At 42.5% G+C, this 23,376-nt stretch overlaps 1 protein-coding gene across 2 annotated transcripts in view; it reads left to right on the top strand.

Annotated features, from left to right (window-relative positions):
- cdh4 (cadherin 4, type 1, R-cadherin (retinal)) overlaps positions 1-23,376 on the top strand; it is a 253,674-nt gene that overhangs the window by 146,873 nt on the left and 83,425 nt on the right. For both annotated transcript variants that reach the window (XM_050038978.1, XM_050038977.1), the window contains exons 4-5: positions 7,397-7,623; positions 19,716-19,898. In XM_050038978.1, coding sequence (XP_049894935.1) covers positions 7,397-7,623; positions 19,716-19,898 — 410 coding nt within the window. The remainder of the gene's footprint in view (positions 1-7,396; positions 7,624-19,715; positions 19,899-23,376) is intronic.

Genomic DNA, 23,376 nt, shown 5'->3' with positions numbered 1-23,376 from the left:
AGGAGGAAAGAATATTACACCTCAAATGTCTCCTGAGTAGCTGCTATAATGTCACTGTCAGGTGAAACCCTTGTACCTTTAGTCTTTCTTCATGTTTAGACTTACACTGGAGGATTACATGCACTTTTGTGGAACATTTTAGTTCATCAAAACCTTTTCGTTCCCCAATGAGAACATTTTAAAAATGCTTGGCAGCCAAGCTGAAAACAAGGCTGTTTCTCTCAGGTCCTGAAAAGCTGACATTTTGGATAAAGTGCAGATTTTTCCACAGGACTCTGAATTTTTAAGTCCATTGCTATCAGCAGTGAATTCTTGTGTGGAAGTCAAGGAGCTTATCTTTTAGTTTGCCAATTAAACTTTTGTAATTTGTTTCCCAGAGCCACACTTGATACAGTTTATCATTAAAACAATACTTCAGTTTATTGTTAGTGACACTGCTTATCGGTGTACTTAAAAATGAATACTTGAGCATCTTAGCATTTCAATCACTGCTCCATTTATTTTCTTAAAGGAATACTTTGCTGATTTTACAGCTTTGTATCATAATAATGTGGATAATATGTGTAAATGAACTGTGGTAGACTTTCTGCCACCTTACCATCGATCAGATCTCCCTGCTCATCTCCCAGCTCAAATCACATCATCCAGCTGATTTTCACTGGATCTAGGGCTACTGCTCAAACTACAGATTGTAATTCCTTATTTTCTTGTGCCCGTCACCACGGAAACAAAGAATATAGAAGCGGACCAAAAGTTTATCAGACCAAAGTCAGACCAAACTGTAAAACTAAGCAGCGCTGATCTAATATAAACCAGGATTCTGTCACTGCATTGTCTATTTCATGCCTAAAGAAACATATTTTAGTGCACTGTTTGGATGTAATATGAGAGTTTGTGAACAGGAAGTGGGCACCATACTGCTTCTTGCATAGTGAAAATCAGAGGCTAAAAAAACTGGGATCAAACGGTAAAACTGAGCAGTGTTGATCAATCATGAACAAAGAGTCTGTTGCTGTGTTGCCTATTTTTGCCTCAAATGTTTTCAGAAACATATTTTAGCTTACTGTTTAACTGTCATTCAAGATTGTTTGTTACCAGCCGGCTCCCATTTTGGAGCTCCCACCAGCAGGAGCGTTTACTGGTTTGGTGCAGTGCATTCTGGTAGTTGTAGGTTTTCAGCCTCTTGAGCAAAAGCGAATGCCGCAGCCTTTTTTCATCGTTTTTTTCTGGTCACGTAGCACCAATTTCAGAATTATTTGTGTCTTTTCACTACACAGACAGCCCAGTTTGTGAAATTCTTCTTACATGCTTCTTTAAAACTGGTCAGTGAATTTAGATTTGTCATTTCAATGAGTCATAGTCGTTTTACAAAATGAAAACTACAATTCAAAATGGGCAACAAATGAGGATCTATCAGATTGCTTGCAACCTGCACACAAAATTGCAGTGACACTGAAGTCACCCTGAGGCTTTGCAGTGCTTCTTACAGCTTCTTACAAACAGTATGTTGAGTATTTTAGCCGTGTTCGTTTACTCGTCAGTGGGCTCTGAGCCGCTGTCTATCATAGCCTCAGCCTCGCAAAAATACTGTTATTTGCAAATTGAGTGGGTGGTGTTGATTTTCCCGTTGGCTTGAGGAAAGCAGCAGGGTACCAGAGGGAATGTTTACTTAGCACTGTGCCTCAACTGTGACGAACAGCACCTCAACAAAAGGAGATCCATATGCTCAGTCTGGACCTATTTACCCGACTCCATAGCAAGTGTGTCTCAGTGACACTTAACTTAAAATTCTCTTTACAACTGTGTCAGCTGCATAAAGGGGGGTATTTAATGTCCCACATCAACCCATTTTTGTACACTGTGTTTGCTGTCGGGTGTCTATTTTTAGCTGTTGCAGCTGATATCATAATCTTTATTTATACACCTTTCAAATCACAAAAACAAAGCACTTCATTAAAAAACAGATCAAATGAGCGGTAGAGGCAATAAATACAAGGTGAGACATGCAGGATGAAAGCAAAAATCATAAAAGGGAGGCTAAGAACAGTAATAAAGGTTGTTACATAAAATCTGGTCTATAAAAAGATCCACCAAAGTGTTAAAAATGATCTGCAAAACTACATAATCCTTTCAAAAACCAGCTAACAAGTGCTAAAAAAATTCTGACGTGATCTTGACCTTTGGTGTGATGTCTTCTTTGCACCTCTTTCAGGTCTTTTTTGCCGTTCTCTCAGCTCACTTTAACTATGATAATAACTGACACACCAGGGTGCCCCTTCTTTTATAGGCCGTTGGCTCAGACTGGCTGCCCCGGTTTGAGTCTGGGAGAAAGTGCTCCGGTCTGTAGGGAATACGAGAGTAGGGAGAGAAAGATAGAGGAGGACAGGTGGGGGGGTTAAACAGGGAGGAAATAAGGACAGTAAGAGGTAAAGAGGACAGGGAGCTGTGTCACTGGAGATCAGGGAAGTGGTGGAAAGGGGAGGGGTGCACAGTCGACAGGTGAACATGGTGTAGGCGGATGCAGACGGATGAGGGAGGCATGCTCCGTGTGGATGCACAAAGCAGGTCTGTGCAGAGGTACTACCTGCCATCCACATTATGCACATGTAATGTTTCCATACAAGAGCAGGTTTGGCCTCCTCTGGGGTATTGTCGTGGATCTACAAGCAGAGAAGACGAAGAGCAGAAGCGTGTCTATCTCTGTGTGTGTGTGTGTGTGTGTGTGCGTGTGTGTGTGCGTGCGCGCGGAGGACTTGGTGGTCGGCAGTCACGGCTGCTTGCCCACTCTGTTTTAGCCGCGTCTGTGCTGCGCTAGTCGCTCTGTTGGACAGCATGTTCTCTGTCGTACGAGTCCAGAGAAGAGCAGCCGAGCAGAATGACACCAGCCTCAGCAGCCTGCCAAACACCGCTGTGGATGGCAGGACGCACTAAAATATACAGAACACACTGTGACACAGAGAAACACACACACACACGGGACGATGCACACACTCACACAATACATGCACACTCACATACACCCACACAAAGGGACACAGACGCAGAGAGACACACACATTTGCACTTATCTAGGCTACAAAATAGACGAACAGAATGCAAACACACACTCACACACTTGAGCTGCTGGTTTAATACCCCTGATGTTTTCCTCGGGAGCCAAGGCAAAGTACAGGGACCCACACACACACACACACACACACACACACATTGATACACCCACTGACGAAGAAGGCAATCGACACGATAGATCTTTGAGTCAGAAGGCTGTTACTATAACCAGCAAGGCACAAAATTGTCCCTACTTTTATACAGTTTACACTGTTTGCTGATTCTGAACTGCTGAGGTGGCTGTTTAAAGCAACACTATCAGCCATCCCATAGAGCGCATTAGCCACGCAGACACACTCCATCATCACCCATGTGTGTTTTATAGTACTACACAAAGATTATATAGTCATTTAACACATTCATTCACATTTTCGTCTGTGTTGTTTGCATGGGATCTGTTCAGAAGCTCATCCAAGCTTCACGCAGTGAACCCAGTGAGGTTTACTGACAGTCTTCACTCTGACAGATAGATGCATGCTGGGTAAACAAGGCCACCCTGTGTGCTACCATGATGTTTCCTATTAGAGATTTTGTTGATCTTCTAAATCAATCAAAAACTCCCAGAGGGAAGCTAAGTTTGACTGACACAATCCGTACCCCAGATGTGGCTGAGACAGGGGTGTCAAACTCATTTTAGTTTACGGGCCACATACAGAACAATTTGATCTCAAGTGAGCTGGACCAGCCAAAGCATCGCATAATAACCTACAAATTACCCTAAGCTTCAACGTTTCCCCTGTCTGTTTGTGTAAAGCAGGACAAATACATTCTGAAATCATTCATCACTTTACAAAACAGATGATGAACAGTCTGAGATATCTTGGGACAAATGAGTGTGATTTCAACAATATGTCTCAGTTTTTCCACATTCAGTCAGTCTACTCACTGTCATTACATGTGTATTCTTCCATACATGTCCACACTCGTGTCACCACACCAAACTAAAGTAGAAGCTTTTGAGGGAGCAGGTTGACTTGTCCCCCTGCCGTACAAACCATTTACAAATCAAAACTTTTAGTAGTTCCTTCACAGTAAGGTTCTGTTTTAAGATAGCTTTAAGTCTGATAGAGATTCTTTTGTACTAAAACTGCTGATTGACAATATTTTGCACAGTGTTAAATATCTTTAAATATGAACACAATAAGAGAGCTGTATTCTAGTCAGGGTTGAAAAGCCTCTGAAGCAGCATTCATGTGAAGTAGGCTCAACGTTTAACTTGCTCCTGAAACCTGGCGCCTCTCAGCCGTCACACGTGCATCAATATCATGCATGCAAAGTCATCCAGTGGGCCGTATTGGTACCTTTGGCAGGCCATATGTTTGACACCCCTGGGCTAAGACATGTTGATTGGGTCTATTAGCTTAAAGTTGTCGAAATGAATATGTTTTATGTGGTACTTTTTCAGCCCAGTGACAACCACACATTGACAGACTTAACTTTGAAAAATTCATAGGAGAACGGCTGGTGAATGGAGCTGCCTGTAGATAGCTGGCAGCTAATCTGATGTCCTTGTGTTAGTGCACTACTTTAACATCTGAAATGATTTTATGTCATTTATAGATACATACAGGAGACATACAACGAGTCAGGTTGTGAGACAACTATATGTACATGTAGAGAGACAATGCAGTGAGTTTAGTCAGCTGAGGCCTGACCTGCAATCAGCCCATTCCTCTGTCTCCTTTATCTAGCCCTTCTGCTCCAAATGAACTGACCAGGTGATGAAGTGAGGTCCAGTGGCAGTATTGATTGAACCTGCAGTAAAATATGAATGTGATTTTTATGCTATTTTTCTATAACTAATGAAGGACTGCGGGTTTGTCGACCTTCAGGGCCGTCAGATCAGAGAACACCCTGAAGCTTCCTCTTTGTTTATTCATTTCAAGTTCCATTTTTTGTACAGAGGGATGCCGCAGTTTGCCAAGCGTAAGATGACAAAACAAATTACATGCACTAGAGAACAATAACAACAAATAAGCACAGATTAGTTATCAACAGTCTTCATTCACTGGTTCTATTTCCATTATGATGTGACAGCAATGAATAATCTGCATTGCTGCGTTTGCACATTAGCGCCTCTTGTCTTAAAACCAAGGATTTCTTTTGGAGGCTGAGAAAATTGTTCCAATTACGGTTTTATTCTGTATATTTTGTAATTTACCTCCATCTCTTTTTCCTCTGTGTGCGACAATACCTTCTTCTGTTATCCTACCATCTCCTCCTCTCTATCTCAGACTCACACACACATGCACAGTTTTTCTATCAGTATCTAGTCTCAGTGTTGTCTCTTTCTGCTGCTTTCATCTCCATTTAACATTGTGGCCGATCAGATCCCACCACCTGATTTGAATGTGCTTTGTGAACAGGATTTTTAATGAATAGCAAAGCATTTATGAATATCTTCACACTAAGTAGACGTGTTAGGAATCAGGGTCACGGTCCTGGCCCCCTCGCGGCTATACACCAGTAGGCGGTGAATGGTAAACTGAGAGGTGGAAGCACAAAATGAAAGGCATTCCTCTCACAATGCCGTACAATGGCGATGCATCACAGACGACATGTGTGTTCCCATGCCAACTGGCGCCACCGCAGCATACAAGGCAACAGACCAACCATTAGAGACCTCACTGGTTTTATTGTAGAATTAACATCCAAATTAATAAATGCACAAACTGAGGACAGACATTCTCAGACTAACCGTGGTTTCAATTCACTCCTACGCGTGTGCACACACAGGCAGGGACACACACCCGCACGCATTTGTGAGCAGCGCTTGTCCTTAAGCCTCACTTCTCCAGCTGCACCACAAGAGACCTGTCTAAGTGACAACAATTAGCCTGCTCAGTTCAAGCTAATTGAAGTCATTTACATAATACATGCCTGCCATCACAATTCATCTGTGGACAATTGAAGCAGGTCTGTGTCATATTGTCACAACCTGATGTTAGATCGTCCCCCCCCACACACACACCACCGCCCCGCCTTGATAAATGATCCCCAAAGTAAGGCAATCATTTTACACAAAGCTTATCAGTCACATAAGGAGCGTTCTCCACTGGGCTGTATTATTTTAATGAAAATATGGATCGCGTTTGCCAACATAGACAGATGCACACATTGTCAAAACTGTGTTTACCGTCCGTGCCATTACGCATGCGATTACTCAGAGGCTGGAAACAAGCAGCCTCGTTTGTGTGACGCTAAGCCGCAGTGGCCGAGGAGATCTCACGCTTTATTAGCCTGTTGTTTGGGAGCTGCTTTTGACAGGAAGCTGGGCGATAAATTAAATAAGATGGCTTGATAAAAAGCTTGCTGTGCAGAATTCTTCACGCTGGATTTTTGAAAAATCATGCTGCCATAGCTCATAACAGGGGATCTGTTCCCCTGGGTGATTTATGAAATCAATTTGTCTTGTTATCAGCAGCCGGAGTTTGTGAGATAAAATCAGAGCACATGCATTTCAACTTGGGGGTAGGGGGAGACGAGGGATGGTGTGTATGTGTGTGTGTGTGTGTGTGTGTGTGTGTGTGTTAACATAATAGACATGTTGAAAACAACAAATCAGTCATTCTCAGCGTTTGTGCCATTGCATCATGCTGTGAATCATCGGATAATGATGCATTGAGTGTTGATTAAATTTGGCAATGCAGAAAAAGGATTTTGCAAATAGTCGTGTCGGAGGCTGACGTTTTCTCTGTGTCTCCTGCAAACATCTCTTATACTGTACCCAAACCATGCTTCCATACTGCTCATACAGACACATACGGTACATCATTCTGGAAACAGAAATAGCAGTTTGTGTGTATGTGTGCAAACAGTCCTCACAGCTCCCTTTCTTTTGTCTCAGTCAAGCAGAACCCTCCAAATGTCATTCAAGACTGTGCTCCATGTGCCTGGCAGCAAAGCATGGAGCGCAATCGGCCCAGTCAGCCTAATGTGCTTTAGACCTTCTCTTCATGCTTTCCCTGGAGAAGCTGAAGGAAATGCTGTTTTGACATCGCTCTCCGTCTAGTTTGGGAAAAAGAATGATATGAAAAAGAATTAGGTTGCCCCCCGTGTATTCCGGTTCAGAAACAGATAAGCAGTTTGTTTTGCCAAAGACGTCAAAGCGGGGAATCAAAAGTGACAGCAGAAGGGATGAGATATTTCAAGATACGTCTTGATGGATGCAGGTTAATCTTAAACCTGCCAGATATGTCAAGGATTTGCGAACACCTCGCGGAGTAAATCTCACTGTGCTGCTCTCTAATTCTGTACCTCCCTGTCCTCTTTCTGTCTGTTTCTGCAGTGAAGTTTGAGGATTGCCAGCGCAGCAGAGAGGTGGGCTTTGTCAGCAGCGACCCCAACTTCAGTGTGAGGCCCGATGGGTCGGTGTATGCCGAGCAGGAGCTTGCCAACCTGTCAGAGCCCGTCCAGTTCATGGTGACGGCCCGGGGGCTCCATGACCCGCACATCTGGGAGACCACAGTTAAGCTAGCCCTGGCTGGACATCCTCATTCTTTAGCCCTGACAAAGGTAACGAGGGAGAACACATTCAGGAATACGTAAACACAAGGGCACACTGATTGGACTGCTGGAATTGTTTCCTCATGATTACACTTCCGATTTAATAAGCTATCACCTAACCCATTTTATACTGCTACAGTTGTTGTTTGGTTGCATTAGTGCTGGACTCAGAGAGCTGGTTTCATGTTGGATCTGATTCTTGGATTTGTTAAGCTTTGGTGCTGACAGACCTCACAGATAGCTTCATAAAATTTCATTCTCGCTCTACTTCATTTGCAAAAAACACATCAAATAAAACCTTTGCTGTCTAGTTAACATGCTCTCTGCTCACTCAGATTCAGAAGATTTTTGAGGGAAACATCACTATAACCCCTTTTCCTCCAAGTTAGCTCTGGTTCTTGAACTGTTTCCTTTCAAGATTCTTGGAACCTTGGTTATATTTAGCAAACCAGCCCAAATTCTACTAGTTTGAGCAGAACAATTGTAATCAAGGATGCTTCATCAACAGAGAGCAGAAATAAGTGGAAGCATGATGGTGGATCGCATTAATTACCTTCAAACTTTTGTTCTGTTATAACAGATTTTTGTTTTTATACAAAAAAAAGTACAGACCAACTATTAATGATGAGAAGATGTAGAAAATTAAGTGCAGGACTCCATCCTCTCTTTCCAACCTGTAGAATATGACATACCCACTGGTGTTGTCAATGGTTTGCTAGTGATTTGCGGTGTCGACCCATAGGTTGGGAAGTTTGGGTAAGTTTGTTCAAAGATATGGTGGATTTCGGGCAGGCAGGCCATTAAATGACAGTGCAGGGTTCTGAGTAAGTTCTTAATAACACTGTGCAATAGTCCATCTTCCACCTTCTCCCCCCCTCTCTTTGTCTCTTTCCCTCTGTCTAAAATACATAAAACAAGCAGCTTTGTAATCAGGGCTGCAGCGCTTAGGGTTTCTGTTTTCTGTTTTCCTAACAGCGAACAAGTAAACCTTTCTCTGTCCACACTGAATCCGTTAAATATGCACTTTTGTAACATCATATCTATCTATCTATCGACAAATTACTGTACCTATCAGCTGTGCGCTCAAGATCATGCTTAAGACATAACTTAACCACTTTACAAGATGTTTGTAATTTTTAAACAGAAAACAAACATTTTATCTCATGATATTTACTGGAGATGACAAACAATATGGTAGATTGTTACTAGCGATCGTCATTACCAGAAACAGTATGGCACAGTGGGGCTGTTGTTAGCACTGTCGCCTCACAGTAAGGGGGTTCCTGGTCTGAACCCAGGGTGGGGGAGCCCTTCTGTGCGGAGTATACATGCTCTCCCCGTGTCAGCGTGGGTTTTCTCTGGGTACTCCGGCTTCCTCCCACAGTCCAAAGACATGCAGGTTAACCGGTGACTCTAAATTGTCCGTAGGTGTGAACGTGAGCACGAATGGTTGTCTGTCTCTATGTGTCAGCCCTGTGATAGTCTGGTGACCTGTCCAGGGTGTACCCTGCCTCTCACCCAATGTCAGCTGGGATAGGCTCCAGCCCCCGGCGACCCCTAACACGATAAGCAGTTACAGAAATGAATGAATTACAAAAAACTTCCAGCTCCTGTTTGGTCGGGTTCAGGTGATAAATTAAGCCATATGTTTACTCGTAGGTTGTTGGATCTCATAACAGGCTAGGTTGTTTTGTTTTGCACTCCAGGTCAGTGAAAAAAATGCTATTCCTTGGTTCCAACTGGGAACCAGTTTTTCCAGTTCCATTTTATTTTTGTTTAAAAATTAGGTGAGCAAACTGGACCTGAACCAACTCTGCATTGGTTGGAAAGGCTTTATTTAACACAACTCAATGGCTGTGCAATGACTGTATGTTTTTATAGTTCAATAAGACAGAGTGGCTACTCGTCTCTTGAGAACTGATCCAGCAATTTCAGGAGAATTTTATGTGTATCATATCAATATTTTAACCAGGGAAATATAATAGTTCTGCAGGACCTCTAGTATTCAGAGCAAGTGGCTTGTTAATAATAGGATGCAGGTATTTCAATTTGTCAGATGCATTTAATTAACATTTGATACAGTAACTGTTTCTTCCTAATCAGTCAGCAAATGGTGATAACAGATCTTTGCTGTGGATATTTTCAAGTTCAGTTACTTGCAAGTGTTAAAAGCTAAACCTAATTGTATTTGATAAAAATATTCAAATAGGATTTATTTTTGATAAGAGGATTTGAAACCGGATTTGGATTCAATAAAATGATATTAAACTCCCAAATCCTAGGTTGTTTTCTGATTAGATATACTTCATTGTTTGTTGCAGAGTGTAAAGCAGCTTCCCGATAAACAAGCTGATCAGAACCATTAATGCCGCCTATTTTTCAGAGTCCTATTTTTAACATTTACTGTAAGAACACTTTTCCCTGTGTCTCTCTGACCCTGCATGTACACACCCTAACGCACCATGTAAGCAGTTTCTTTTGTTTCCAGCTGTCTGTAAGGAAAGATGTTATAACAGTGCATGCACAGCAGTTAAGATGCAGTGCTTCTTTGTATGTGACAAGTAGAGACATGACCCTATTTGCTACCAAGGCTCTATTAACTAGCAGAGACTGTGAAACTACACAGGGCCAAATGTATAGCCACTGTTACTGACTTCCACCAGCGGGCGGTATTTTTTTTTTTTTGAGCGACAAACCCATCATCATTTTTCCTGCACTACTTGTTGAACGCCATCGGGCTTAATGTTCAGTCATGTTTCTAATCATGACAAAAAGCCCAGGACTCATGTAGCTAAAGCAATTGCAGAGTGGGGATTAAAATTCTGCCCACTCCTGGCAGTGCAATAATGGAGACTGGGAAATAATTGACATTGATTGAGCTAATGTTCCACTCTAGCGGAGTCTGCGAGGACCAGGTGATGTCGTTTCGGCGTATAATTATGTTCCCCACATCATGGAGCTGGAGAAAGATTCAATAATTGAACAAGAAATAAATGTGTTTTCTCTAATCACATGGAAATTTGAAAACCAGCTTTTATACGTACAGTACAGTATGCCTTTCTGCCAGGACAGTGTTTACATGTGTTCTTGTCACTGTTTCCTTCAGGTGCTATAAATAGGTGCTAGTGCGACAGTAGAGTTTAGCTCCAATCTCCTGGTATACCCTGAGGAGAAATACAAATGAATAACTGTTTCATTAAGAGCATAGTCATTAAAAAAAATGTAATTATTAGAATACAGTATGTGCTGCAGGATAATGTGAGACAGGAACATGGTTAAAGGGACCCAAAAATACACTTTGCAGGGTTTCAGTGGTCATAAGATTCCTGGAAAAGTTTTGTAATAAAAAAATGGGTTTTCCAGGCCTGGAAATTGTTTGGAATTAACAGAATGTTTTGGAAAAAGTTTGGAATACGTGCTGCGATCACATCACTCGTATCATGTGATACACACAGACCAGACTGCCAAGGCACATCCGGAAAGACACAGGAAGATGTCGAAAAGCTGTTGTGTAGCAGGTTAACAAAGGCTTTCACACTGAGATCTGAGACACATCTGATGCATGAATATTCACTGTTGGTGTGTTAAATCACTAAATAATCCTTGTGACAGTTACAGTTGGTGGATAGATAACCTTAGTTTCAATGGGAGGCTGCTGCTGTACCTTCATACAATACAGCAGCATCAGACTGTCATCTGCAACTAAATCTCACCTTATATCAAACAGCTGGCTATGAACAGGTTGGTTATTTACAGAAAATACCTATCCTAACAATATTTGGTGATTCAGTAAACATATATTTATTTGACTGAATCACCAGGTTTTAACCAGGTTAAACATATCACAAATGCTTAGATTTAGGCAAGCTCTCAAAACAGCTATAAAACAAATGTTTGTTCAACAAGAAATAGATGTGTACAAACGTATTAATTAATAATTGCACTGACATCTGTTGGATATTCAGTTTCTCTTCCCCAAAAGGGGAAGACCTTGATGTTTCGCAAAGTAACTGTAGTTGCTGGTGTGGTCTATTGGCATATTCAGCTATTTCCCATTCTATTGGAAAAGTCTAATGAGCGAATTAAGTTAGCAAGCACTAGCAATGTGCTTAGCCACAAATGCCTGGGAAATGCGTGTTTAGTAATGTATGGCTGTATCGCTATATGGGCCTACCCATTTTAAACTACTTAAATTAAGTCATGGAAATAGGTAAAGTGTTATGGAAAAGTTAAAGAAAAAATTGGAAAATTCATAGGTAAAAAAAAAAGTGTGGAAACCCTGACTTTGGTTGGTGGTTAATCAAATGAATTGAATAATTAATTAATAGTTGCTTGTTACAGTGTTCAGTCCAATTCTGCCATTTCTGATGGACCTTCATTATTAAAACTGTTTTGCTGATTTGATTACAGTTTTGCTGTAGACTCATCTCGTCCGGCTGACTAATTGATTTGTTACATTTTGAACTCGCCAGAGTTTAATATTTATCGAAATTCAGCTATCCCCTCATTTGACATGGAATAAGCAGAGTCTGTCCAGACAGAGCAGCAGAGTCTGGTTTGAATCTTTGACCTGCCATAATGTCAAATGGCTCTGCAGACAAGACTCTGACTCAGGGAGCAAGGTCATGTTGTTTAGTCCATCTGGACTTCCTGTTCCCTGCTGCCTTCCCTGTCTCACTCCTTTAATTTCACAGTTTGTACGATTTAGAGGAAAACTAAGAGAAACAAATAATGACAACATTACTACCCACGACTGAGACAAAATAACTAAAATGCTATCAGCATGCTAACATGCTCACTATGCCAAAGTTAAGTTTTACTTAGTTCAACATTCTAACATTTGACAGAGGGTGTCGTATGTTGTAAAGCCCTCTAAGGGAAATTGTGATATTCATTCATTCATTCATTCATCTTCTAACCGCTTCATCCTCTTGAGGGTCGCGGGGGGGCTGGAGCCTATCCCAGCCGACATCGGGCGAGAGGCAGGGTACACCCTGGACAGGTCGCCAGACCATCACAGGGCTGACACATAGAGACAAACAACCATTCACGCTCACATTCACACCTACGGCCAATTTAGAGTTACCAATTAACCTAGTCCCCAATCTGCATGTCTTTGGACTGTGGGAGGAAGCCGGAGTGCCCGGAGAGAACCCACGCTGACACGGGGAGAACATGCAAACTCCGCACAGAAGGGCTCCCACGCCCGGGATCGAACCGGCAACCCTCTTGCTGTGAGGCGAGAGTGCTAACCACCACACCACCGTGCCGCCGAAATTGTGATATTGTTCTATATAAATAAAACTGCATTGAAATGAGTTGAATTGAAGGTAGTATTGGATAAAGTGAAATATAAACCAGATAAAGAGTCAGGGTATCACTGAAGTTATTACAATTCATTCTGAGCAGAACATGAATGTCTGTACTGACTATTGCCTGCTGGTCAATAGTTTCCAAGACATTTCACTCAAATCCACAAATGTGAACCTGATGGTAGTGCTAGAAGAAAAACCAGGGGAACACCAAAATCAGTAAAACACATCGTTCAGAGACCATGAGTGTCTGTACAAAATATCCTGGCAGTCCATCCAACAGTTGTTGAGATATTTCAGTCTGGACCAAAGTGCTGGCAGACCAACACTGGGTGCATTCATAAATCCAATCTGATGCTCTACATTAAAATGCGAGCACTGCTGTTTGAAGAAACAGAGCGTTCTATTGTCATCTGAATGAGCAAACCATTTAGTTCATTACACATTCACTTTGCTTGGTGTGCTGCTGCTCCGTCTCCCAGACAGAGTGCCCAGAGTACGCGCTGCTGCTCCGACAGTGTGGTGTCCTGAATAACCGAACAGTACATTCAAACAACACTCCCAATATACGAACGGTCCAGTTTGTGCCAGAGTGCACTTGGAGTGAGCATTTCCGGAGGTACCGACTGCCATCTCTAGAGCCACACAGTTAGCATGGCACCAAATACTGTACATGTCTCCAGTCTAGGCTCAAGTCATACATTTTGTGTCTATGTAATGTGAATTCACCCAGCAAATGTGTGAAGGGCTGTACTGATTTTTTTAAGCTTCATTCATTCATAGTTTTAACCCAGTATTTCTGCACAGTGATGCAAACACAACAGAGCTTTGTGGAGTCCAAAAAGAAAGATAAAAATGTAGTCATCAAAATTCACAACATGTTTTCATCTTATTAAATATTTTTGCTTCAGTCCATACTTGTTGGCATTTAGCCTTTCAAAAACAGCATTTTCACTGTAGTCATAAATATGCTGTCACACTTACAGTACCACACACAAAGAGAGGCATGCACCTGCATTAACGGGGCGGTCTAGCAGAAATCTAACAGCACCATAAATTGCATTTATTCATTAAAGAAAGTTTATTTGATAAAAGAGGGTCTAGTGTGTAGGATTTAGTGGCACCTAGCGGTGAGGTTGCACAACTGAAACTCCTCTCCTTTGCAGTGCGTGCAGGAGAACTATGGTGGTCGATACAAACATGTGAATGGTCCTATCGAGAGCCAGTGTTTGATTGTTTGGGCTACCGTCAAACAACATGGCGGACCCGCTCCATATATATAGATATAAACAGCTCATTCTAAGGAAACAAAAATACAATAATTTTTAGGATTGTAAACTCATAAAAACATAGTTATGAATAATATATACAACTTCTGCAAATAGATGTCCCTAAATCCTACACACTGGACCTCTAATCCAATAAATCACTTTATTCATATTGAGGATTTTGTTCAGGGATTCTTTTTTTTTTTTTAGGGTGATGACAAATGTCTGTCATCATATTTTGTGACATCATCATCTTAAAAAAATAACTGTATGTATCAGCACACTTAAGTTAGAGAAGATGGAAATCTCTTCTGCATTGATGCAAATTGTGACAAAAGGGTCAAATATATTTTCCACACAGCGGACACAGACACACATTTCATTCTGTTTGTCATTTTTCAAAAACATGTGTCCTCTGAATCATACTGTCATATTTTAGGGTGATGATGTTATAAAATATGATGACAGACATTACAAGTTTTTACTGACGTTTTTGAATGGAGCTTCAAATTTCTGTTGTCATATTTTATGATGTCATCACCTTAAAAAATGACTCAGTATAATTCGGTGCAGCCCTGAGCCCAGTTCAGACCAAAGAGTCACAACGAGATGAGTTGAAACATGCAACTACTTGCAGTGCCCCATTCTGCAATGTTCAAAAAACCTGCCTGTTCACACTAATGCAACTAGATGAGACAGTGTATCATCAACCACTCTCTTTACTTCTGTTCTGATTATTTTGTGGCTGAATATAAGTTGTAGCTTCTTAAAATATCAACGAGGATAGTGATAGTGAGATACTGGCTACAGCTGCATTTGTAGTAGTGACGAAATGGCGAAAAACATTAACAAAATGAACATCAGATGGACTGTATTCATAATAAATGCGCCATTATAATATATATAAACAGCGCCATTTAATCAGTCTATGAGAATGTGTGTGTGTGGAGGGGGTATAAGCACATACAGCAAGCAGCAAGATGGAAACAGAGGGTTCGGCGGGGAAGGAGCACCTACCGCAACAAATGAACACGCCATCGGCAGTCATGTTGACTTGACCAGCGGACTTCACTACAAGCTGATTGGCTGTAGAAACAGGTGACTAGCCTTACTTCTAAAACCAGCTGCTTGCGATTTGACCAGCTGAGTTGCAGCTGACACCATCAGCCAGCTTGAGTCAAGTTCAGACCGGCCAGTTCACACCACTGCAACTTTTTGCTCCAACGTTCTAAAACGATTTTGTCTCATCAGGATCTTTGGTCTGAACTGGGCTTTAAACACGTGTGAACATGTTCATGCAAAATGACAAACATAATTAAATGTGTGTCTGCACCGCTGAGTGGAATAAATATTCAGCCCTTTAATCACAATTTGCAACAATAGAGAAGAGAGTCTGCTCCTCTCCACCTGTTTTTCTTGTGGGTTTGACTAGAGATACTTAACAGTAAAGAACAGCTGTTTTCTACCGTGACCAGCAGTGAGTTAAAAAGCCAAACTCTCTCCTTTGATATATAGCATCATAAACTAGTGAAGTCAGTAAGTCAGTTAACAGAAGTGTGTTGTGTGAAGTTTAGTGCAATGACTTCAGATGATTTCTGAGATTTGAAGCGTGGCCCATTCTCCTTTTCCAGTTCTGTAAACACACAGAGGTGAGCAGTTGTTATCTGAGCCCATCTCTTTGTTCTGAAAGTCAATAGTTATTTTAGAAAAGGGGTTATCATAATCGCATCACCTAACCGCAGCCTATCTCTGCGTTATCAACACAGCAACAGAGGATATAAACAGCTCAGGATATCCTCTTCCTCTCAATGGTAATTAAAAGACACACAGCTCAAATAGCAGCTTGTTTTGTGTCGAGACAGATAATGTGTTGAGAGAGGTGTTGTAGTGTAACAAATTGTGTGCTTGGTTCATGTCTACTCGGATGAATTGGCCTCAACGCAGAATATACTGCTGCTTTTTTCTCTTGATATGCTTGCTTTGTTGTATTGCACCGGTGAGAGTGCGTTGATTTGCTTTTAATAACTGGCTTAGTTTCTCACTGTTCTGTTTTAGCAGCTGATATTAGCATACTTGGATCGTGCTCCATGATCAACCGGCTCATTTTAATTTTCCAGTGTACAATACCAAAGCAATTGAAGTGTAGAGCATCTTTGGCCTGAGAGCCCTTTCCGCTGTGTCTATGTACTCAGGCTATCGCACCTCACACAGGTAGGGCCTCTCGTTGAGTGCTCTCCAACTCGTACTGATTTCATGGCACGTTGGTTTGCCTTCTCCACCAGCTTAGAGCCCATCAGTTATGCACCACTGGGTTTGGAGTCGACTGGTTGCCGGAGCGGGTTTTAGTGCTTATTTGATTTGCATTTTTACCGCGCTTTCCCCAGACAGCCTCACCTGTTCAAGGTAGATTACAGAGAAGGCCGGCAGCAGGGTGGAACGTAGGACCCTGGGGTCCACTGGTCGTTGACAAGCAACACAAGCAGAGTTGGATGGTTGTGTTTTTGCTGTGTGCTTAAACTTTGTGATTATTGCCTGATTATGTTGACAATCCACACTGGAAAGCTGCAGGTCTCAAAGGGCAAATAGCAGTGCAGAGAATTTCAATACTTTTTTATTCAAAGTCAGATTTAAATGTTATTTTTCTTCATTTTAGTTTTTGAGAGAAGACCTCATGGGAGAACATTCTCCTTACTGAAGACGAGCACTGTGATCTCTTTTTTTTATCATAGCGAACCAGAAAAGGGAACTGCACCACTAAAGACATAAAAAAAAATAACATCAAAAGACCTGAATCAAATATTTTCAGAGGCACACAGAACAGAGCATGGGAAATGAGCACACAATCTTATTGTATTGTTCTGCCTGTTTGTCAGACTGATAACCTCCAGATGTCAGCTTCAGGGCTCGGGGGCTGCGGGCCTAAAGAATGCCCCAGCAATGTGCAGCCTGCCTGGGAGTAGGGAGCTGCCAGCTGGCCCTGGCTGCCTCTGGGTTTCAGGAGCCCCGGGCGCATCGGCGACACACTAACTGTCTCCTTGTCATGTGTTCACACACATATACACTCTGGGACACGCACAGACAAATACATCCGCACATATGTTCATGCATTATTTTTACACATTTGTGTGTGCTCACACATTCCTACATCACGGCCAGCACACATGATTTCCCGTATGTGCACACAGGCATGACTGAACACACTATGCATGCACATGCTGTATTCATACACACACAGTCAGACACACAAAGAAATCCCCAAACCCTAATAAGCAAAAGCTTCCTGGCAGCCCATGGAGAGCTTTTTCCAGTTTTTCTTTCTTTCCTTTGTAATTCTGGTATTGTCACAATGCCAACAGCCTGTCATCTGCCATGCTGTTTGAAAGTGACAGTCACATGCAGCCACTACGCTGATATCATCCGCAAGCAGACTTACAATAAAGGATGTCTCCCTTTCATTGTCTCTCTCCATGTCTGTCTCTCTGCCTGACCGTCTCTCTTCTTCAATTCTGTTATGGCAACATTTCCAAAGGAATGTTGGGGCCCGACCAATCGGATGCTTCAACCTTGTTATCGTCAGGCCCGATGAGCTACCTACGTCAGTGGGCTGATTGGCATTTAGAGCAACTATTCATTCATTGTGTTTTTCTGGAGATAGCCAGGAAAGGCAGATAAGGACTTTATCTTGGTAGCAGCACACTGGACTGAGCGTAGATGAGGAGCGGTGCTGTGGTATCATATATGTTATAGCTGTCCATATGCGCCAACACGGAGACAGTCCTGATGATTCATCATCGTCTGCCATAGAGAGTGTTCTTTATCCTCTGTTTGCATGTTTGTTTTTTCTGAACATGATGTTTGTTTCCCTTGTTTGTTTCAAATGAGCATCTGCAAATATACACACAGACACACATTCACAGACAGAGACTAATTTCACCTGCCGTCCGTGGAGAGGGCTGGCAGCACCCGGCCTCCCCTGCGCCAATTGGTACCTGTGAGTGTTTTGGATGAGTGGAGCTGGAACGAGAGTTATCTTATCTGTGAAACACATCTGGTCCCCTAGTTCCTCTTTCTGTCCTCTAACCATCCGTCCGGTCAGTCGCCCCGCTCCCTCTACGCTGCGCTCCTGCCCAGCTAAACCCTCAGCTATCCAGAGGTCTGCGCTGAGCGTGTGGTCCAATCCTCTGAGCTGTGAATGTGTGAAGAGTTAAAACAAAAGATGAAATTATACGCTGCATTTGCTCAGGTGTTAGCTTACAGTCTGCCTCTCTCACGGGCAGAGCAGGTGTATATTGATACGATGAACTGCCGGCCTCGAGTTCGGTATGGCAACGTGTCCGCAGTCGCTCGTGTGCACACGTGGGGCGTGTGACTGCGCTGTGTGTGTTCCAGGTGGGATGAGCGGGAGGATTTCCACTGTGCTTCAGGTGACAGCGGCGCACTGCCAGTGAGTGTGTGTGTGTGTGTGTGTGTGTACACAGGGCGCAGTGACAACAATAGGATTAGGTGGATTACAGCAATACAACCATCTTACACAGGAGGACACCATAGAGGATTGGGGGAAAAAACACTCAGTCTTTTACACACCCTTCTAACCCTCATTTCAGCGGGCAAGATGAGAAAGAACACAATCTTCTCTCTGCAGCTGTAGCTGGAGGGAGTCATTGCAGGAGGGCTGTATATACCCCCATACATTCCTGCAAAGGAGTGGCCTATAATACTGTGTTCCTGTATGATTTCAAAGGTACCTCAGCGTCAAAAATAAGAAGTAGTACACACATCCAAAAAAAATTGGATTCTAGACTTGGGAAAATTACAGTAATCCAAAAGGTCTACACACTGTGTTTTTAATGTGTGGTTTTTTTTTTTTTTTAAATTAAAAAATATATCTCACCCAGTGTTTTGAGTTGCTGGTCTTCTAAGTGCTTGCTGCATGGACAAAAGTGCAGGGCGGGCTCCTGTTTCTCTCCCCCTTGTTATCACTATGGTTTTCTATCAATACCTGTTTTATCTGATGATAGGCTTCAGCCAGGCCAAAACGCCACATTGTTTTCTGTCTTCAGCAGGGACAGAGAGCACAGGGACGGGCAGGAATAATATGGTCTGCTTGAAGAATCTGTGCAGGGGTGCAGACAAAGCACAAGCACCCCAGTTGACAAAAACCCCAGCCATTTAGCCTTGCTTTTTAGGTCTCGCTTTCTTAGCCGAGGGCTTGGGCAGGCTAAGTGTGTCTCGCCAAGGGCCTCATGAAATGTGATGCAGCAGCATTCACAGAAATGTTTATTTATATTTCCTTGTGTTTGCCGCTCTGTCACTCTCCCCACTCTTCCAAAATGGGCTTATTGTCAGCGTGACACCCAGTATTTTACTTTCAATTTTAGCAGAGGGGAAAACTTGTCATTTCACAGCACTTTATAGATTCATCTTCCAACCTGTCGTGGCAAAATAGCAATCGTCAAATGATAACAAGTTATTCAATGTGAGATGCGGCATAATATGATACGTTTGGGCTTTTTCTTTTCAGGGTGGCATTGAAGAAATGCTGTCAAGAGCGTGGGACTCCCAACCCAGAGTTATCAAGTTTTCTCGGAAACATCAGAGGAGCTCCTCGGCCAATGGGCTGAGGCGACAGAAGAGAGACTGGGTCATCCCTCCTATCAACGTGCCTGAAAACTCCCGAGGACCCTTCCCTCACATGCTTGTCAGAGTGAGTGACATTTTGTATAATATCTCAAATCTCTTCCTGATGTGGGATGTCTTTGGTGCACTGCAAAACTTTTATATAACTTGTCTTTGCAAAGAAACAGCTTAGATATATAGACATCCCAATATATTGTTTCTAAGTACTTACTGAGGTCAGGCAGAGAAGAGTGGGGGAATATACAGTAATATCTCTTACAATCATCACGAGGCCAACAGACACAACATTGTGGTATTTTCTATCAAGCACACCCAGCAGGCTACGAACGCTGCTCTTGTCTCCGATTTAAGTCATGATGCCAGGTGATTTGTCTGCTGTGCCTCTGGGCGCCACAGACAGGCATACGGAGAGAAGAAAAAAATCCTTGCCTGGAAAGCACACAAATACGCACTTCATGCTCCGTCTCAGAAGAATAGATCTAAGGATTACTCAGGAGTATTCTCTCTCAATGGCGTTCCTACACCTGTTAATATAGCTGGTGAACTGTTTTTCACACCACAGTATATATCCCTGTGGATTACAGCACACCTGAAATTGATGGGTGATCCATGTTGTTCTGAGGTTGGGGAACACTCGTTGAGATCAATATTTGTTAAAGGAATGGTTTCGATTAAATTAGGATTTTGACAGAACACATTTTACATATTTTTTATTTAATCTGGGGTTCACAGAAATCTGAAAAAGCAAAAAAATAAAAGGCAGAAAATACACCCTTCCCCTGCAGCTCTGCCCTCCCTGTCCCAAGCCCCTTCCACCAGATGACCACAGGCATATTTAAGTGCTTCATACAGTAACCTAGTGTTTCCCATACATTGATTTATTTAATCTTATTTCATTGCAAACTTGCTCACAGCTCATGCCCCTCCATGCCCTGTTCTCTCTCTCTGTTTATCAGACTACACATGGGACAACAATTAGCTCGCTAGCCATCCCCCAATCCCTCTGTCTCACTCCTCGCTGCTGTGGCCTGCTTCCATGGTAGGAGAGCTGGCAGCAGCTTGGGAGCTGGACCTTTGGTTGGCAGCTGTACTGTAGTAGCTTTATTTCAGCTAGTGCAAACCACCCTGGCCGGGCGTCACAGCGGGCTGGTTGCCAGTGGCAGTGCTGGGTCTGACCTGTTAGCTGATCCCACGGGGAGTCAGGGCTGGGGTTTACGCTGGTTTGATTTGAGTTGCAAGTGCTGACTGGGGGCCCGTCTCCAGACCTCCTGTCTGTTCTCCTCCTGGCGAGTTGATCTGTATTGGTGGGGAGTGAGGAAGTGGACATACTGTGATTAGTGGCTTTAGCTAACCTGAGCTACATAATCATGAACTTGAAGCTTCAGCTATGAGCCTTTGGCTCTGGTTAGCAGGAGGTTAAACTATTAGCAGTGTTTTCTGTCCATTTCTGAAGCGCTTTGCTAATATCAACATGTGTTTTATTTCGTTTACTATCAGACTGTCTCTGTTTCTTAAAGTGCGTCTTAGTTTTAGGGTTGCTTTGCAGAGTGGGCAGTTGTTGCCAGAGCTGGAATATCAACGTTCTGCAGGATTCGTCACCACTGAATCAGACTTTCACTGCAGGGTTTTGCGTGTGCATCAGCGTTAATAGGATTGCCAGTGGGAACTCCTCCCTGAAATACCTGTAATTGGCCAAAGTCTCCTGCCACGGCCTAGATATTCCAAGGCCTACAATCAGAGCCAAGACGAGGTGCAAAATTCTAGTTTTCTCTCAGTACAGTTGAATTACAATATGCTCTAAGTTTATTATGGGATTTAAGCCCAATGGAGGGGAAATTAAAGCTTTGATTTGTTATGATGGAAGGGAATGATTGTACACGTTTCAGTTTTCCAGTAGAGGCACCATTGCCTCATAGTAATTAAGTTACAAAACAAAAAAGATCAATACGTATAATCTAAAGCACTTTAGAGTTTAAGATTTCTAATGGCATTTTGAAGTATAAAGGAACAGGAAACACAGGGAGAGAGAGGAGTTGATGACATGCAACAAAGGTTCGTGGCAAGAATCCCAGCAGGAATGCAACTTACATAATATTCGTCTCATCCACTCAGCCACCAGGGGCCAGGTGCATGGAGATTTATGACCAAATGAAATATGCATACACACTCTTTTGTCAGATTTATAAAGCCGTGCATAAGCATAGATCTCTTTTTATGAATTTTACTCATTATGAAATTTGAGAGATGGAAAACGTTTCCACTCCCATAGTTAGACATAGATACGCCCTTAATTGACTGCTTGAATATGAAACCCGCTGTCTGCTCTGCCAGTCTATCACTGAAAAGGGCGGCAAAGAAGAAGTGCAGTTTCACAGAATCGCATTGAGAAGGTCCTCAAATAGCACCAGAGCTGCATGACTGTGCTTTATAGAACACATAGTCATCATCATCAAACGTTGGGAAGGTAGTTAATAACCTTCAATCAGACCATTCCCTATGAACTTTGCAGTGAATTATAAAAGTACAGGACATAAAGAAAATACAGTTACAGACCATCTTTAAATGTTCATGCTGCTCCTTTACTGTTAGAGTGTCACTGTTTAGAGACAGTAGACCGGGGCAGATAAGATCATAAGATGTTTAGTGAAGCACTGAGATTTCCAGAGGCTCAGTGAAGTGAACATGTTGTTGTCAGCTTAGATGCTCTGAAGCCTGTCTGTCATGTCAGGCTGTGAGAGATAGCACACCTGTAGGTAAGTGAAAGCTAAGGGGAGGATGTGTTGATGCTAAACAGGGAAGTTAGTCTTGGGATGCGGGAGGCTAGTGAGTGGCTAGTGCAGAGATTATAATGGGGTATTTTATTGGTTTGGTGTTGGCTATGTCTCACAGTAGCCTGTGTTCAGGTCTCACATCTGCTTTTTGAGGGATGTCAAATTATCAAACGAGCAAATGCCGATGCAGAATAAATAAAAAGAATAATACAATTGAGTGCACGAGTCATTAAAAGGAACATTCATGATAAGCATTTGAGTAACCACAATTTGAGTTTGCAAGTGTAGACTGAAAAAAAAAAAAATCCTTAAAAGCATTATGTTGTATATTGAATTTGGTCTCGTCTTTTTTAAATATTTTTCCACCACACAAAGCTGCCCCTAAAAAAAGGCATGTAGGACTGAAACACATATCCAGACTATGACTTCTTTTATTAATACCAGTTTGACAGTAACCACGGTTTCTGTGTGCCGTTTACACATCTGGTCCAAGGATGCAGCAGGATTTAATTTTGCCTCGCAACTCAGCTACCATTCATAGTTCTGTCATTCTCATAATAATAATAAAACGTTTAACTGGAGTATGACACAAGTTCTTTACTACAACCTGCGGATAATGACAAATATTAGAAATAAGGAGAATCTTAAATTTCCCACGGAGGCATCTCGCGTTCAGCTCTGTGCTGCTACTCTAAACTCTCCCCACTTGATGCCTCTTATCAGACACCCAGACAGACGTGCAGCTTTCTGCTGGCATTTCTTAAACACACACAC

The sequence above is a fragment of the Epinephelus moara genome, chromosome 24 (genome assembly GCF_006386435.1).
Source record: "Epinephelus moara isolate mb chromosome 24, YSFRI_EMoa_1.0, whole genome shotgun sequence".
Taxonomy (NCBI): Eukaryota; Metazoa; Chordata; class Actinopteri; order Perciformes; family Serranidae; genus Epinephelus; species Epinephelus moara.
This window is presented reverse-complemented; position numbering and strand designations above follow the sequence as displayed.